The 16,545-nt window shown below is 41.4% G+C and overlaps 1 protein-coding gene across 10 annotated transcripts in view; it reads right to left on the minus strand.

Moving 5' to 3' along the window:
- Nucleotides 1-4,419: 4,419 nt before the first annotated feature.
- Nucleotides 4,420-16,545, minus strand: part of TMTC4 (transmembrane O-mannosyltransferase targeting cadherins 4) — a 59,565-nt gene continuing 47,439 nt past the window's right edge. For 8 of the 10 annotated variants that reach the window (XM_070240452.1, XM_005601323.4, XM_070240454.1 and 5 more), the window contains 4 exons: nt 12,346-12,460; nt 11,235-11,347; nt 6,942-7,011; nt 4,420-5,765 (listed from right to left, as the gene is read on the minus strand). In XM_070240452.1, the coding sequence (XP_070096553.1) occupies nt 5,617-5,765; nt 6,942-7,011; nt 11,235-11,347; nt 12,346-12,460 (447 nt within the window). In that variant the 3' untranslated portion in view covers nt 4,420-5,616. The remainder of the gene's footprint in view (nt 5,766-6,941; nt 7,012-11,234; nt 11,348-12,345; nt 12,461-16,545) is intronic. The other 2 variants (XR_011428075.1, XR_011428076.1) reach the window with 1 other exon arrangement.

Below are 16,545 nucleotides of genomic sequence, written 5' to 3' on the forward strand. Positions count from 1 at the left end.
CTTGCATGGAAATTTTGGGGTGGCAGCTCACCAGAGGAGATGAAAAGAGAGCTGGAGAGCTGTGACATTATTGCAACAGTCACTACTGTCTACTTGGTCAGGTGGGGGACATGAATGATGGGTCTCAAAATACAAATCACAGAATTGCCACCAACACAACGTAGATGGAGTGAAGCGTTGCTCCAGTGACCTGAACATCTGTTGGACATCATATTTGGCAGAGTCTCTGTCAAGATTCTGACTTGCCTTATTATTTTAATTCCCAAAGACTAGTCTAGAAGTCAAAGGTAAACTGCTATTGTCTTATATTTCCAAGATGGCTGCAACAAGATTTCCTATCCCATGCACTCATCTTACAATGAGATCTTGACATATCTCCCACGGAGAAGTGAGGTCTACGTTCCCTCCCCTTGAATCTCAACGGACCTGTGACTGTGGCAGGAGACACTATGTGACTGCTAAGCCTAGATCATAAAAGTCAATACAACTTCCCCTTGGCCCTTTTGGAAGGCATCTGCTTAGAACGCAGCCACCATGCTGTGAGGAAGCCCAAGCATCCATGTGGAGAGGTCAGGTGTTGGTATTTCAGGTTGCAGCTCCTCATGAGGTCACAGTCAATAGCCAGCATCAACTACCAGACATATGAATGAGAAACAGAGGATTCCATGCCCCAGCCTTTGTGCCACCCCACCTCACACTGCACAGAGTGGAGCTATTGGGGGATCAATTTCAGCACAACTTGTAGCTGCATGAGTGTATTAGGGCAATCATGTTTGACCAAATACCCGGGCACGTTGTGGCCCAGTCAGGTTGATGCATAAAATTAACCATCACAATGAGCAAAATAAATGGTTATTTTAAGCACTAAGTTTTGGAGCAACAGACAACTGGAACAACCTAATACTAATCAACAATTGGAAGTTGGTTGGTAAAGTGAAAAAAATGATTTTTGAAGAAAGTGGCCATACAGTTAGTTTGTGAAATGCAAAACCAAAATGGCTAGGCTTTAGGAAGGTGTATTTCCAGAAGTTAAACAGCTGAAGAGGATAGGGAGGGTCTCAAAAATGCAATTAGGGCTGTGATTCCAAGGAAGGAAATGATGGGGACATGGAATAAAACCAGGAAGTCCACCATTAAACAAAGACATTTAAAAGATGTATGCAAAAGATGAAAATATGATTTACCCCATTTTTGTAAGATTTTGATTTTGTAAGAATTGTGTCAGGAAACATGAGCAGAGGCCCGCTTTCTCCTCTCCGTTCCCTCCCTTTCTTTCTTTTTGTTGTTACAAACCCCCAGACCTCTTATCATTTCACCTCTACAGACTTAGTATTTATTTCTAAAAAATATTCACATATTCTCACATAATCATAACCTTTAAGAAATTTGACAAAAATTTGCTTTTTACCAATGGCCTCAAAAATGTCATTTTGCAGCATTTTATTTCAACTTAGAAACCAAAAAAGGTAAATTTTGCTTAGGTTCATGTCAAATTGTTCATTTTTTGCAAAGATACTTATTTTTTTTTTAAAAAGATTGGCACCTGAGCTAACAACTGTTGCCAATTTTCTGTTTTTTTTCTTTCTGCTTTTTTCTCCTCAAATCCCCCCAGTACATAGTTGTATATTTTAGTTGTGGGTCCTTCTAGTTGTGGCATGTGGGACACTACCTCAATGTGGCTTGATGAGCAGCACCATGTCCCTGCCCAGGATCTGAACCAGCAAAACCCTGGGCCACCACAGCGGAGTGCATGAACTTGACCACTCAGCCACAGGGCCGGCCCCATTACCTGAATTTTTTATATGAAAGAACTGAAGCTCAAGAAGGTCAAAATTCTTGTAATTCAGCTATGCTGCAACTGGGGTTTGGCCAACTGTACAAATGTACAGACGTGTCTACATCTGTCCAAATCTGGACCTCGTAACCTACAGGGGCTTTATTTCCTATTTTGTACCTGATTTTGGGTCCCGTTCCTTCCTTTCTTCTCAAGGCCCGTATGCCTTCTCTGGTTTATAGTCAGCCTCTCCCTCTCAATGGCTTCTACCCTTCTCTGCTTAACTGTATGAAGAACCTTGACAGCTCTCATTCCCTCACCAATCTACCTCCTATCCATCACCAATTGGACCCCCCGAACATTTCTCAGTTCACTCCACTTTTCTCCAACTTCACTGCCATGTGGCTACGCTAAGCCGCCTTTTTATCTCCACCCTGGACACAAAGAATGGTCTCTCTGCTGATCTGCTCATGTCTTCTCTGCCTCCCTCCAATTCCTTTCCTACCAACAGCCAAAGTAATCTTTTCAAAATATAAATCTGATAATGCCACTCATCAATCCTTCCATGGTTTAAGATAAAGACCATGTGGTCCACAAACCCTGGCATATTCTGCCTCTAGTCACCTTTACCAGACCCACCAAGTGCTCTCCCTTACTTGGACTTTGCTCACCAAGTACTTTAGCTTTCTCACCACAGGGCCTTTGCATATGCTGTTTCTTCTCTGTGTGCAGTTCAGGTTTCCATAACCTTGCCACTGCTGACATTTTGGACCAGATAATTTTTTGTGAGGGGGGCTTCCTGTGCGTTGTTGGATGTACATTAGCATCCTCTCAGCCCCATGAATTGTGACAACGAAAAATGTTTCTAGGCATTGCCAACTGTCCCCTGGGGGACAAAATCTCCCTTGGTTGAGTACTGCTGACCTAGAGTGATCTACTTCCTCTCTGCCTATCAAATCTCAGTTCAGAAATCATGTTCTCAGAGATCCCTCTTCTAACTCAGGTTAGATCCAGTCTTCCTCTCCTGTTATTAATTATATGACCATTTGACAATTACTGTCTCTCACTGCTGCATGACGGCAAGGGGCCATGTCCACTTTCACTCACCACCATATTCCCAGTGCCTAGGACAGTCTCTGGCACATGGTAGGCACTTAATATTTGTAGAGTGAATAGCAGAATGAATGTATTTAAGGCCAAATTTGTCTGCTGTAAAATCTACACTCTCTTCCAAAAATCCAACCTATCATTTATTGAGGGCCTCCTGGGCCTACCTCATTACCCTCAGGGAGATCTTATCCCCATTTTATAGATGAGAAACTGGGGCTTAAGCAATGCTAAATGACTTGCCTATGATGTCACAGTGTAAGAGCCACGACCCAAGTCTAGGTTTTCTCACCCTAAAGTCCCAGCTGATGGATGTGAACATGGCCATAGACATCCAGTGCTTTGCTGTGGGGCTTGGTCTTCAACTCTGCATGATATTTTAAGTCAGTCATTTGAAATAAAACGTAAAGACCACCGCGCTTAAGAAATGTGATAGAATCAGAACCCTGAAGAACCCTGTCAAGGCACGGTAGGCTATGTCTACAGGAGGAAATTTTGAAGAAATAAATGTAAGACTCCATCTAAACATGGAAGAAATGTAGTAGTAATACATGTTGACCAAATAGAAACAACCCCAAACTGCTTTCTGAGGTTTCGTGATGCTCCCCACCAGGGAGGTGAAGGACGGTGGCGAGGACTCTCAGATTTCTCAAACTGGGAACTCCCCCCATGTTTGTTTTGACACCCCCTCCCTTACCCCTACTGTGATTAGCAATAAAAACATTAAAAGAAAAAGATACCAAATAAGAGGGGAACTGGGAGACAGCCTTCCACTTCAGGCTCGTTAGAAAGGAAACCCAAGAAATAAAGAGGGTGGCCACCTTAAGATGGAAAAACAAGGAAGGAAAGAGAGCCAGCATGGTGCACTTCCCAAATCTGCAGACATAAAAGACTTCCTGGAACATCAGTCAAATAAACGGGTGTCTTCCTGGAGAGGAGACAGCGGCGATGGAAATCCTGAGAGATGGAGAGGTGAGAGCTAAAGGGATTCGTTCTGTAGGCAGGAGCCCCAGACATACACGTCTTGATTCGACACTAAATTTTCAGTATTAGTAGAAAGAAAATGAATCCTGAAGGAGCTTTTACAAGAAATATTTCTTCTTTACTCTCAAAAGGCAAGTACTGTTTTAAAGAAAGGAATTTGTTTTAAAAATGAATCAACAAGCATATAGTACATCTATTATCTGCCAAGCTAAGCACTATAGGAACATAAATTAAGAATAAGACAGCTCCCACCCCTACGAGATCTATAAATTGTTACAGTTAATTCGGGACCATTTAAGAAATGTCTGAAACACAGCACTGTGTTTTCTGATGTATATCAAGCACCAGCACTTTCTTTTCGGATGTACCTCAACCATCATAAATTACAATTACTGATTTACAAGTCTATGCAGATCTGGCCCCCAAAAACTGACTGTAGAGAATAAAATTCATCTCAGTGCGGGAGCTATTCACCCGATTCTCTGAACCTGGACAACTCCACAGTGCGATTCTAGTAAACGGTCCCTAAAACCAAATAGAAGCCACATACTAGATGAATTGGTCACTTTGACTTCATTGTAAGGGAAAGGAGGACACAAAGTTCACTAACTTGAAAGTCATCTCATAACAAGGCAGCATGACATTTTTTATATCAGTTTGTGTAATAATTTTACTGCATAAGAAATTACAGAGATTGCATAAATCATTAGGTCAACAGCATACACAGAGGGATAAAGTAAAATAAACAAACATGATTATTCTGATTAAATAAATCAGGAAAAATAATCCAATTCTTAAAAATACCACAAACTCCCTAAATGTGGCTCCTTTTGAGAGACAATTTACTTTTTGCATTTTCCGGATATAGTAATGACTAGTTCCATTAAGCCAAGTGGAAAATTGCTTTACAGTTAAAAACATAAAAAAGCAACTTACACAGATGTGTAGCCCTCTTAATACCGGATGTAACAGAAACAAAGACATCAGGCTGCCTGCTTTTGCTGAAAGCATGGCTGGAATTTTCTATTAACAGGGACAGTTTACAGAGACTACCACATGATTTCCTATGTTACGAAACTGCACACATTAGAGAAGCCAAAAAACACTGCAGGAGTGAATTTCTTCCTATGAGGGGGAAAGTACATAAATATACTAGATGTTAAAATTTCCATTCTTCGTTCAATTACTTGCCCTGTTCAAAACATAAAAATACAAATAAATATATTTATTTACAAATGAAGTTCATAGAATATTGTTTAAAAAAAGATTAAAAAACCAAAGCTCTTAATTTACTTTCTTGTCATTAAATAAAAATTCTAATATACAGACACAGTCGATATTTATATAAATTGTAGGAGTCAGTTTGTCATTTCTTGTTCACAATCGAGGTTTAATAATACTAGTCTTTAGACAACACAGCTCACATCCCAAATGCAGGTTTAATTCTACTGAAGTTGCTCAAGATAATTTTTTTCTCTTTTTATTTTTAATTAAAAAAGACTTCATACTTGGAATTTTACAATTTACATTTGAGTTGTCTGAAAAAATACAATTTCAATGCAAAAACCACATCAAGCATTCAAGATTATATTGCTGGTGCTGTAATCTTTTTGCATGTCTTTGTTTTCCTAGAAAAAAAAAACCCAATAAAATAAACAAGTAAGACTTTTAAATGGTTAAACATAACCACATAACATTAAAGATATGCCTCATGCAAACACGCACAAACTCAAAAAATGAAGGAAAAAGGATCAGACGTCTTTTTTTTGCATCTGCTCTAGCTTTCTTCTTAGGAGACCATAATTCTCCTTAGTTCCTGATGCAGTGGGGTCAAGCTGCAGAGAGATCTCATAGTGTTTTTTGGCCAAGTCTAGATGTCCCCAACGATGATAAAGCACAGCTGAAATAGCAAGAGATGAATTTCATTGGAAATGCTTCTGAATAACTTGCAGTATTCCCAACCACTTGTACAAAGAAATATTACAGAAGTGCTGCACACAGTTTTCAAAAATCGTTGTTTAAAATAATATTGTTTGTACCACAGACTTTATTTATTGTAATCACACCCCCTGGAGATTGTCCGTTTAACCACCGCCAGTTACTCCTGGGGTTCTGCATATCACCAGGCACGATTGGTTTCCTGACAGCAACGTTATTACATAAAGAAGTAAAAGAAGGGGTTTGGGAAGTTTCTCAATGCTGCCATGACATTTCCAGAAGCCAGGCTGGAGAGGGCTGGGCTCCAGCCCTGCCTAGGGACCTGATGATGGAGAAGTCCAGCTGTTTACTTTAAATAAAGATTTCCCTACACCTTTTGGCAAGATAATGGTTGCCAGCTGGAAACAGGGGTTCTAACATCAAGGTCTGATCATAAAATGTTAGTTAAAGTAAATCTAATTATTAGAATGGTAAGCCTCTGATTATTATGATTTGTAAGTAAAACGAACTTTCGACATGGGCAGAGGAATAACCATTGATGCTTCATGACTTTCACGATGAGAAGCTCCCGACTCCACAGGGAACAGACGCGGTGAAAAAATTTTCATTTGACTGAGCATTCTAAACATCTACCTACTGTGCTCAAAAAATCTTAATTATTGAGACTTAAAAATGGAAGACAGGAATTCTAGGGAATAAATCATTGTAAATACATTTTTAGCCAAGGCCTAAGAGAACATAAGAACATGGAGGAGACCAGACTGGAATGGAGTCCAATATGGAAAAAGGAAAAAGACAAAATTCAGACTTTCAACTTCCAAAGTACTTCCCAGTTTAGCATTCGAGAATTCTTCACACAAAGAAAATACGAGTTTCATCATTAAGAAGGCGATAAAGTGAGTGGGGGATTTTGGGGGTTATTTTGGTCATACTACTAAGATTTGGAATTATGACTATTTTAGCTACCTTCTAAATCTAATCATTTCTTTAAAAAAAAAACCCCACATTATAAAGGACAATACAGGCTAGATTTAAAAAAAAAACCCTGACTTTCCCAATGTTGATTTTACAGAAATATACCCATTTCATTAAGATTACATGGAATTTCGATATGGTTGAAAGTGAAAATTCCCCTTACCCAAATTGCCATGGTAACTTGCAGCATTTGGATGAGCTTTAATTGCTTTGAGGAATAAAGCTTCAGATTCCTAAAAGAAAAAATACACAAAAAATAAGGTATTGCACATGATGAAAAAGTAACACACAGTTTTATTGCCTATGGTTTCCAAACTTCTAATGTGCTCGTTTTGGTCCACGGTATCCTTCTCCCAGGAACACTTGGAACGCCCAGCAGGGCCACACCCTGTTGAGAAGAGACTTGGAAGGGCAGTCAGGGAAACATGTGACAGGGCAAAGGTGACAGGGCAGGAGTGAGGGGTGAGGGTCAGTGGAAAGCAATGGCAGCTGCTGAGAGAGGACGAATATGCTGATGAGCTCTGCCTCCTGCCTCCCTGAAGTGCCCGGAATTCCGCAACTTCAAGCAAATGGTTCGGTTCAGGGTGCAGGGGAGGGAGAGGGAAGGCCAAAGGAGCAGGAAAGGGCTGGGCTGTTGAGGACACCCATGAAAGCGTCACTATCGGTTACACCAATAACTCATTTCCAGGATTCTCAAGGTGGGAGCTGGGGCCTATTTAATCTCCCCCAAGAACCCACAACCACCTCAGCAAACCATTTAGCTGGAAAAAATGACCAGAGACTGAGGGACAGACCTGTCACCTGAACTGTTGCAGGACAGCACATGAGCCCGACCAAACACCCCTGATGTGTGTGAACTGACCGTTGTATAGGCCTCTGTTTCCTCCAAATGGTACTCACTGCCAATCAGGTCACGAAGAAGCACGGCCAAGTGTTCCCTCACCTGATCGTTACTGGACCGCGGCTGACTGGATGGTCCCTTTCTACCATAATGCTCAGAAATAAAGACGCCTAACCTGCCAGGGGCAGCTCTTCACGCCGCCTGCATTTGTGCTCCTAGAGGGCCACACCTGCTTTAATCTGCATCAGACCACCAAACTTAAACAACCAAAGCTGGCGGCTGGGGGACAGGTTTGCTCCTTCCATCTGCGCCCTACGTGAGTGTTTCCAGGTGGGCTTCCCACGTCCAGGATCATGTGTTTTATAAGGTGAAGGGAGGCCGGCTTCCTTGTCTTGTAATGGGCTATGCACTCCTGAGAAACAGGCTGGGCATTTGGGTGAACATCTCTGAAACCACAACCTTCAGACAGAGCTGGCAGAGAAAACTCTAGTGTTTTAGAAATGTCATCCATGAGGGATGGAAAAAAGACATCAGGATAATATACATCAGGATGTCAGCAAACATCACTTTCAGAACTCGGTTCAAAGTCAGGGTCTGCTCCAAGTTTCAGTAGCTGAAACTCCCACAAGGAAGTCTAAGACTTTCCTGTCATGTTAGATACACTGCAAAAAAAAAAAAAAAATCAAATAGATTGTGTAGATTTGTAGTGGTTTCTAAGAAGTCATGATGTTTCTGATGATTTTCAAACATTTCCAGTTAAAAATCTAAAATTTGAGAAATAAGAAGGCCAGGGAATTGAAATGTGCTTTAAGATGTGTTAACTAGAGGCTACTGATTAAGAGAAGAAAACCAAGTTAGGAGTTCTCGAGGGGATGCGAGATTCATTCTTGATTCATTTAACTAAATTCTCAAATGCCCACGAGTGTGGATATGATTCGGGACGATGTGCTGTCGGAGTCAGGTTTGGAGGATGTGGTGGCATTCAGGACAGCGTGCGCAGGCCTTACACTCAGTCAGGGGGCTGCTGCTCTTGGCAAGGCAGGGCCTGCACCCTGAATGGGTGATGAGGAGGCTGGGTGGGAAGGAATGGGAGGATAAGGGAGGGAATTGGGGCAGAAAAAATGAGGCAAATTTCCTGGGCCTGGAAGATATAAAAACGATGGCATGTTGACAAAAGGAGGAGGAAGAACAGGTTGGGGGGTGAGGTGAGTGTGGGTGGACAGGCTCCATCTTGAGTGACAGTGGGGCAGCCCTGAGAGGATGCTTCAGTGGCCCCTGGGACTGCACCGGAGTCCTGGGAGGGACGGCAAGGCTGGAGGCCTCTTTAGAACACAAATGTCTGTGGGTATTCAAAGCCCACGAAATGCTCATCTATTAAATCAGGCTTCTTAACAGCTCTGTTCTGGAAAGCAATGAACTGTTTATAGACTGATCTGTGGAGGTGTGGGGATGCTGAAAGAGCCAGGCAACGAGCTGATTTATGCCAAGGAACAAATAAATAAACTCACATTTAAAATCGGGGATATTTTTTTCATCAATAGAAAGGGAAACTAGTATATTATTTTTTGAAGTGTATTAGACAAAATGTATTTGACAAAGGTTTAGGGTAACACATGGGACAGAGAAAGTCCTTGCAGAGGGGACAGGGCACTCGAGGTCATTTCAGCCACACTGGCCGCAGGGTACCAGCATCGCCACAGCAACACCCTGAAATCCACGTCTATTCCCTTGGACAGCGTTTCACAAGGGACACCCTATAGACCGCTCCAACTAGGGAAGGTGACACAGGTGATCCGACGTGAAGCTGAAACCATGAATTGCACAGAAAGACAGGAGTTCCCACTTCAACCTGCCTTCCTTTCTTCTGGTTCAAAAAAAGTCTGGACAAAAATCTCTGTTTGGTGGTGGTTTGGGGGTCACTCCTTCTAACATCTGCCAACCTCCCTTTGAAGTTGAGACGGTGACCTCAGGCTTGGAGCCTTGTTTAACAGTATCTACCGGAGACATAATAAAACTATTCTATTCTCAGTTACCTAGTATTTATAGCAGTGATATCATGTTTCCACTTTAAATACATTTATTTGTGTTAAAAATCTATTTAAAGAAAGATATCAAGTAAGTAATAAGACCAGAAGTATCTAGATACAGCTAGATGTGCCCAGTGCGCACAGTAAGCATCTTATTCCAGATTTCAGAGTCCGTTCCATTATCTTAGGCTCAGCACCCTGGCCTAGACAATTAGGATACAACATGTGGAGAGAAATGGGGAACCTCCATTCTGCTCTACCAGAGTCTTTTCTACTTTATCTGGAAAAAGAACAATGTGAACCGGAAGCCAAAGGAACCCTGGGTTCTGTCCCCTTAACAGGAATTCCAGTGTATAGGCTGTGGGATGATAGAAAAATCAATACAACGATTACAGAAGTCACATCCTGAAGATGACTCACTGTGGCTGGTCATTGGACACTCCAGACCCATCCCAGGCTGACACAGGTGACTGGAAAACTCATGAGAAGGGAAATCCACAAACCACACCTCCTCCCCTGCTACATAAGCAGAGTTGCAAAAAATACAACTAAACCCCTCAAAAAGTCATCTGTGGAGCAAAATCTAGAAATGCTAAAATATATACTGAAGCTTTTAAACTCCCTATTATTCAAAAATGAGAGAAATATCTTAATATTGTTACAGAAAACTATACTGATAATGATATCTAATGAGCAGAATAGAAGTAAGTAACATCGGAACATACAGTAATTAATGACTAACGTTTAGGCCTAGTGTGATCAAAATTAGATACAACCCCTGATTCTGAAAGAAAATCTCTCTCTCACGAAAGGACTATTGCACTGCTTCTAAAAGTGTGTTTTCTGTAACACCTCTGTTAGTCACCCAGGATGCTGGTTAAAAAAGGCATATTTCCAGACCTTACTCAACCGAGACAGTATCTCTTGCAGGTAGGAATCTGGGCATCTGTCTTTTAACATGCTCCCTCTGGCACAAAATGATGGTTTGAGATTGCCAGTATTGGGAGCGCTGAGTCCCCCTGGATACACGGGGAGTTATGCACCTTCCGATTCAGTCTACTCTGGGCTGATCCTGGGAGGGCAGTTAGAACCCAGATTTAATAGCGTGTGGTTTTTGTTGGTCAGACACTTTGAGGGCCTTGCAGATGACCCATAACTGACTCTAGATGAGGAAAAGCTTGGAACTAGCAAGAACCAGTCATGTATTCTCCAGGGGCCATTATTCTTTTAGTGTGAAGATGGCGCCCACAAATAAAACCAGAACTCCAGCCCAACAGCAGGAACAGAATCAAACCGCTCTGTGCCAGGGTTGGGGCCGGGCATCTGCTTGGATGAGCTGTCACTGCCCCTTCTCTGGGCTTCCCCTCCCCACGTTTGAGCAACAGTGGTGAATTCTGATGAGAAAGGACACGTAGTTGACCCCACAAATCCATCTTTTGGGCCAACTTCTCCAGGAGGCAAATTGACCAAGCCACAGTGGTGCACTGTTCTGGCCTAATTCCGAATTTAACTGGGCAGAAGTAACATTTATGGCTTCTGTCAGATGCTGGCATCAACTGTAAGAAATCCTGGCCTGCGGCGTACACACCTTGTATTTCTGTGACTTCCCCAGCACATTCGCCAACGAGAACATCAGAGAGTGGTCGTTAGGGATCAGCTCCAGTGCCTCTCGTCCAACTGCTTCAGCCTGGGCTAAATTACCTGGAGGAGAAAGCGGAAAACAACAACAGGTTAACACTGTACTAGTATTTGAGTCTCTCTTTCAAATTAACAGGCTTATGTGCACTATACACAACAATCACGAATAAACTACTTAAGAAAATCAATGTAGAACGTGTAACACATACACACATAGGACGGCATCAGTCACAAAGCCACCACAGCCCAGCATAATTCTGACATAATAAACGAACAGTTTTTGATTAAATTCAGTAAAAAGCATATAAAACCTAGTTTTATTTTTCCCCTGATACCAGTTATACCCAAATCAAAGAAAATGAGTATGCAGAATAGGAGTATCCTAGGAACACCTTAATAACTGAATATGTATCACACTGAAGTATACATTCTATACTTTCGTTAGAAACAAATGTCTATCTCTTCTCCACACTGCTTAAACGGCTTACTAGCTTTAAATTCTGCCAAATTAAAACTATCATTTCTTATGGGATGCTTGGATTTTTCAAACGAGGGGAGCAGAGTGATTACTAATTGACTAAGTCTGCTATGGGCTAAGAAACCAGATTGTCAAATCTGTTAGCACCGAATCTAAAATGAGTGTAGGTTTCAGGGCACCTCCTCCGAGCACAGTCCATGAACTTTAGAGCACGGACCTGGCACCGTCTGTGTCATAAGCCCTGAAGCCATTCTCGCTCACTTCTGGGTACCTCCAGCATCCTAGATAACAGGCTTCAGAAGAAATGAGCTACTGGCACAAATCTTCCTCCACTCCTCAACGCTAATGCTAAGCAAACTGTCATTTTCCTCGAATATTCATATTCCAATATGTCAAAGTAATCTCCATTTTCTAGAAGAATAGACAATTTTATAATGCAAAATATTGAACCCCAGAGTATTATTTTTTAAAACTCTAACATACACTAGGGAAAACAAAAGCACAATAATCTATGTTTCCTAACTATCCAATGGTATTGTGCTGTGGGGCAATTTCCTGATTGATTCAGTTCATCTTTCTGTACCTGTATTGTCAAGAAGTATGATCATGTTGTTCCAGGCCAAACTGTGCTCCGGTTTCAGCACAGTAGCATTTCTCCAGGCATTCAATGCATCCACATGACGATTCAGATCTGCATACTGAAAATAAAGCATGGACCCAAAAAATCAATATATTCCAATTTTTCTGCTTTCCCTTTCCAAGACATTACCAAACCAAATCCAAAACCTAACTTGTATTTATTGAGCTTCAATTTTTTCATATTAACTCATTTAACTCTCAAAATAATCTCAATGAAGTAGAAAACTATCCTCATTTTACAGATGAAGCAACTGAAAAATAGAGAAATTAAGTAACTCGCCTAAAGTTACACATCTAGAAATTGTACAGCAGGCATTAGAACGGAGTGGTCTAGCTCCCAAGGCTACAACTTCTTAACCTATAACTTAGTGATTCCAAGTGTCGAATCATATTTCAGACTACTGAAAAGAAATAAGGTAAAAATCTAATCATTAGCCTTTTTTGCCTTTGGTGAGGAAGATTGTCCCTGAGCTAACATCTGTGCCAATCTTCTATTTTGCACATGGGACACCACCACAGCATGGCTTCATGAGCCGTGTGTAGGATATGAACCTGTGAACCCTGGGCTGCCAAAGTGGGGTGTGCAAACTCAACCACCATGCCATGGGGCCAGCCCCTAATCACCAATCTTTTTCTAGAAAGACTTCATATAGTCTGTCTTTGAAAAAGTATTACTTTAAAGGGAAAACAAAACATTTAACGTGACTAAAAGTTAAGTGTGTTGGGGCCGGCCCAGTGGCACAGCGGTTAAGTTCACACATTCTGCTTTGGTGGCCCAGGGTTTGCTGGTTCCGATGCCGGGTGCGGACATGGCACCACTTGTCAAGCCATGTTGTGGCAGGCATCCTACATACAAAATAGAGGAAGATGGGCACGGATGTTAGCTCAGGGCCAGTCTGCTCAGCAAAAAGAGGAGGATTGGCAGCAGATGTTAGCTCAGGGCTAATCTTCAAAAAAAAAAAAAAAAGCTAAGTGTGTCAAATTCATCTCGTGAAGAATGGTCTAGTAGCCTCTTCCTGCCCACATCTAAGCTTCACATACAACTATGAGTAGATCAGACATTGTAAATTCCTTGGAAAAGCCTTATGTGGTAATGCAAAACCCCTTGGCATTCTGGAGCCTGTGCGCCTCCTTTAGGAAGAGAGAATTATCTGCTGCTTTCTTTTGAGAGAGCATGTTGTTTAACATCCATAACAGAATACCAAATGGCAGCTCTCCACTTCATGGTGAATAAAAGCACTCAGGGAGAAAGTGATGGAGTTTTCAGCAGGTGACCCTTTGGCTCTCTTTAACTCAGTTCAAAAGCACATCTTATGTGAATGAACTCAGTGCCTTATATTCTGCAAAAAGTACAAATGATAACAATTCATGAGTTTAAGCCTATTTCTTTATTTACTGTCAAGTCCGTCTTTTCAGTAGAAAACAGAAACATTCTGACTTGCCCTATGACCTACACAGCAAATAGGTGGCATATTATACAAGAAAAGGAAAGGTTTAATGCATTATGGAAACATTTGTGAATATCCACTTGCTAAAGATGTTGTCAGAGTTTCCCATGGGACTCAGAGACAAGTTAAGTATTTTACCCCTTAAATGAGGAAATACGAAAAGTTCAAAAAACTTAAAAATACTTTAGACTGCTATCATACTAACATTTAATTGTCTCTCTCTATTTGATGTTGCATTGATCTCTCCGTCAATTCTCCCTAGCAAGTGATATGCATTTGAGTCACATGGACAAAATCCCTGGTGATATTCTTTCTAACACACTCAGGAAAACCAACATAATTTCATTTAAACAACAGGAAAATTCTTCATGTATTTTATTATTTATTACTATTATTATTATTATTATTTATTGAAGATTAACAACAGACTGAATCAGGTAAAATTTACTTTTGTCTTGACCTTTACCCTTCTTATAGCATCTATACAAAGTGAACAATACTCTAAGGGAAGCAGAGAAAAATGGTGACGTTGCAAGAACCACCCATCCAGAAAGTGGGTGGATGACGCGCACGTTATTTACCTATTAGTCCCATGCCCCACCTTCTACATTCTGCAAACTATATTTCCCAGGGTCCTTTGCCACGAGGCTTTTGTTAAATCTCTTCCAATAGGAGTCACAGGTGACCTCAGAGCGCTGGAAGAGGGGAGTGGCCCTTTCCCCCCACTCTCCTCTCTCCTTCCTTATCTTCAGCAGTGTCTCTGAAGTGGCTCTGTCCCTTCCTCCACAGTCCCAGGGCTGGAAGCAGAGATTCTTCCTTCAGGATCTCAGCTCTTAACTTCTGCTGGCACCACTTCCTCCCGTTTGTTCCCCCAATGCTACAGGCTTTCCTTTTACTCTGAGTTAATATTACCTCACCATTTTTGTTCTTCCAGCCTTCCAACAACTGTCTAGCCAATTCCCTGTACTGAATCTTCTCTATTTGCAATACTTAGTTACCATGGTTGCTGTTTTCCTGAATGGATCCTGAGTGACACAAACAGTCCTTGCATGACGAACTGTCTCTAGCAATGTCTCCAGTCACTGTGACCGTCCCTCTCCAGCACCAGTAGCATGCCCCAAATAATCCAGCTCTCCCCAATTTCCTATTTCACCAGACAACTACATTGTATTTCCTTCTTATCTGGGTCCAGAAATCAAAACACATTTCTGTCTCTGTTACTAAAGGGGGACTAAGGAGGATTTTTAAAAAAGAAACTTTTAAGTTATTTGCCAATACAAAAATGTGTTAGTTGAGCTGTTAAAGATTAAGCTCTTAATGCTTTTAAGCTGTCAGGCAGGCAAAAGCTGGATAATTAAACAGCAACGGAGAGCAAAATCTTTAAATAAGCAGGAACAGTTGGCAGAAGGGAACATAGGAAGATCACCTCACGGTAGCATAATTAGCAAACAATATACACCGAGAGCAGTACAAGGTCTCAACACAGCTAATACTACAGAGGATCTTCTACGTGCAAGTGGGATGAATTCCAAGGACTGGAGCACATGGTAAAATCCCACATTTTACATTCTATCTTCCTTTCTTTGGATGGAACTCTGTATTACAGAGGGCTGATGGAGCACAAATTCTCTATTTTTCCAAACCGCAAGGAATTGCAGTGATAGGCAGCTACTACGGGAAGGAGAAGACTGCTAAGTGTTAGAGCTTTAAAGTATAACTAGAAGGCAGCAGGCAGACACACTCACTTCGCAAATGATAACCTAAAAAGCTACTTCCAAAAAAGAAAAAAAAAAGGGAATGAAAGAAGAATTCACGTGGATATACGTATATGCCATACGAGTAACTAATTAAAAAGACACAGTAACCAGAAACAGTAACCCCTGCAATAACCACCCAACGCAAGCATTCAGATAATACCCAAGTTGCTCCCATCCCCCATTCTCACTTCATTAACTTTGTAAGGATCCACCCTACTCTGCACGTAATCGAATTTTTTGGTCTCTACTTTTATCATTATGGTGAAGTTTTACTGTCTTCCTACCCTCCTGTCCAGAGAGAAAAATGAAGAGGATCAAAACGTGCCACCCCAAATATACCACTTCGGCATAAGGATTATTGCACTGCTGGCATTTGAGAGTCAACAGATACAAAAAGAAGGCTTCTTGGAGCTTCTCTTTTCTAGCTAAAGCAGAGACTGAGAAATGAGGACTCCATAAGTCCCCTTTCCTGGGGAAGTTTTACGGTCATGAAGAAGGACTGACACAGACAAACCTTACTTCATTCCTCTCCCCTGTACATTGACCTTCTGACTGTTTGCCACCCTTGGAAGCCTGCAACCTCTTCCTTTGTCTTGTTACTTCTCTTCAAATTTATTGTTCTTTGTGAAGATGCTATATAAGCCCAAGTTCTAACCATCCCTTTGAGTTACTCATCACTGAGTTTCTCCCATGTGTATGCACAATGCATGTATTAATAAACTCTGTTTTTCTCTTGTTAATCTGTCAGTGCTCAGTCTAATTTGCAGGGCCCCAGTCAGAGAACCCAGGAGGGTAGAGGAAAAAGGTTTTTTTCCTCCCTTACAGCAGCTTAGCACTAGAATAATTTTAGCTCTCCTTGAATCTTCAGGTTTCACAGAGAAAGCTGTTTCAACAGCAAAATATGTAGCAAGATCATAAAGCACAAAATTTTAAAACATT

This window comes from Equus caballus, chromosome 17 (genome assembly GCF_041296265.1).
Source record: "Equus caballus isolate H_3958 breed thoroughbred chromosome 17, TB-T2T, whole genome shotgun sequence".
Lineage (NCBI taxonomy): Eukaryota > Metazoa > Chordata > Mammalia > Perissodactyla > Equidae > Equus > Equus caballus.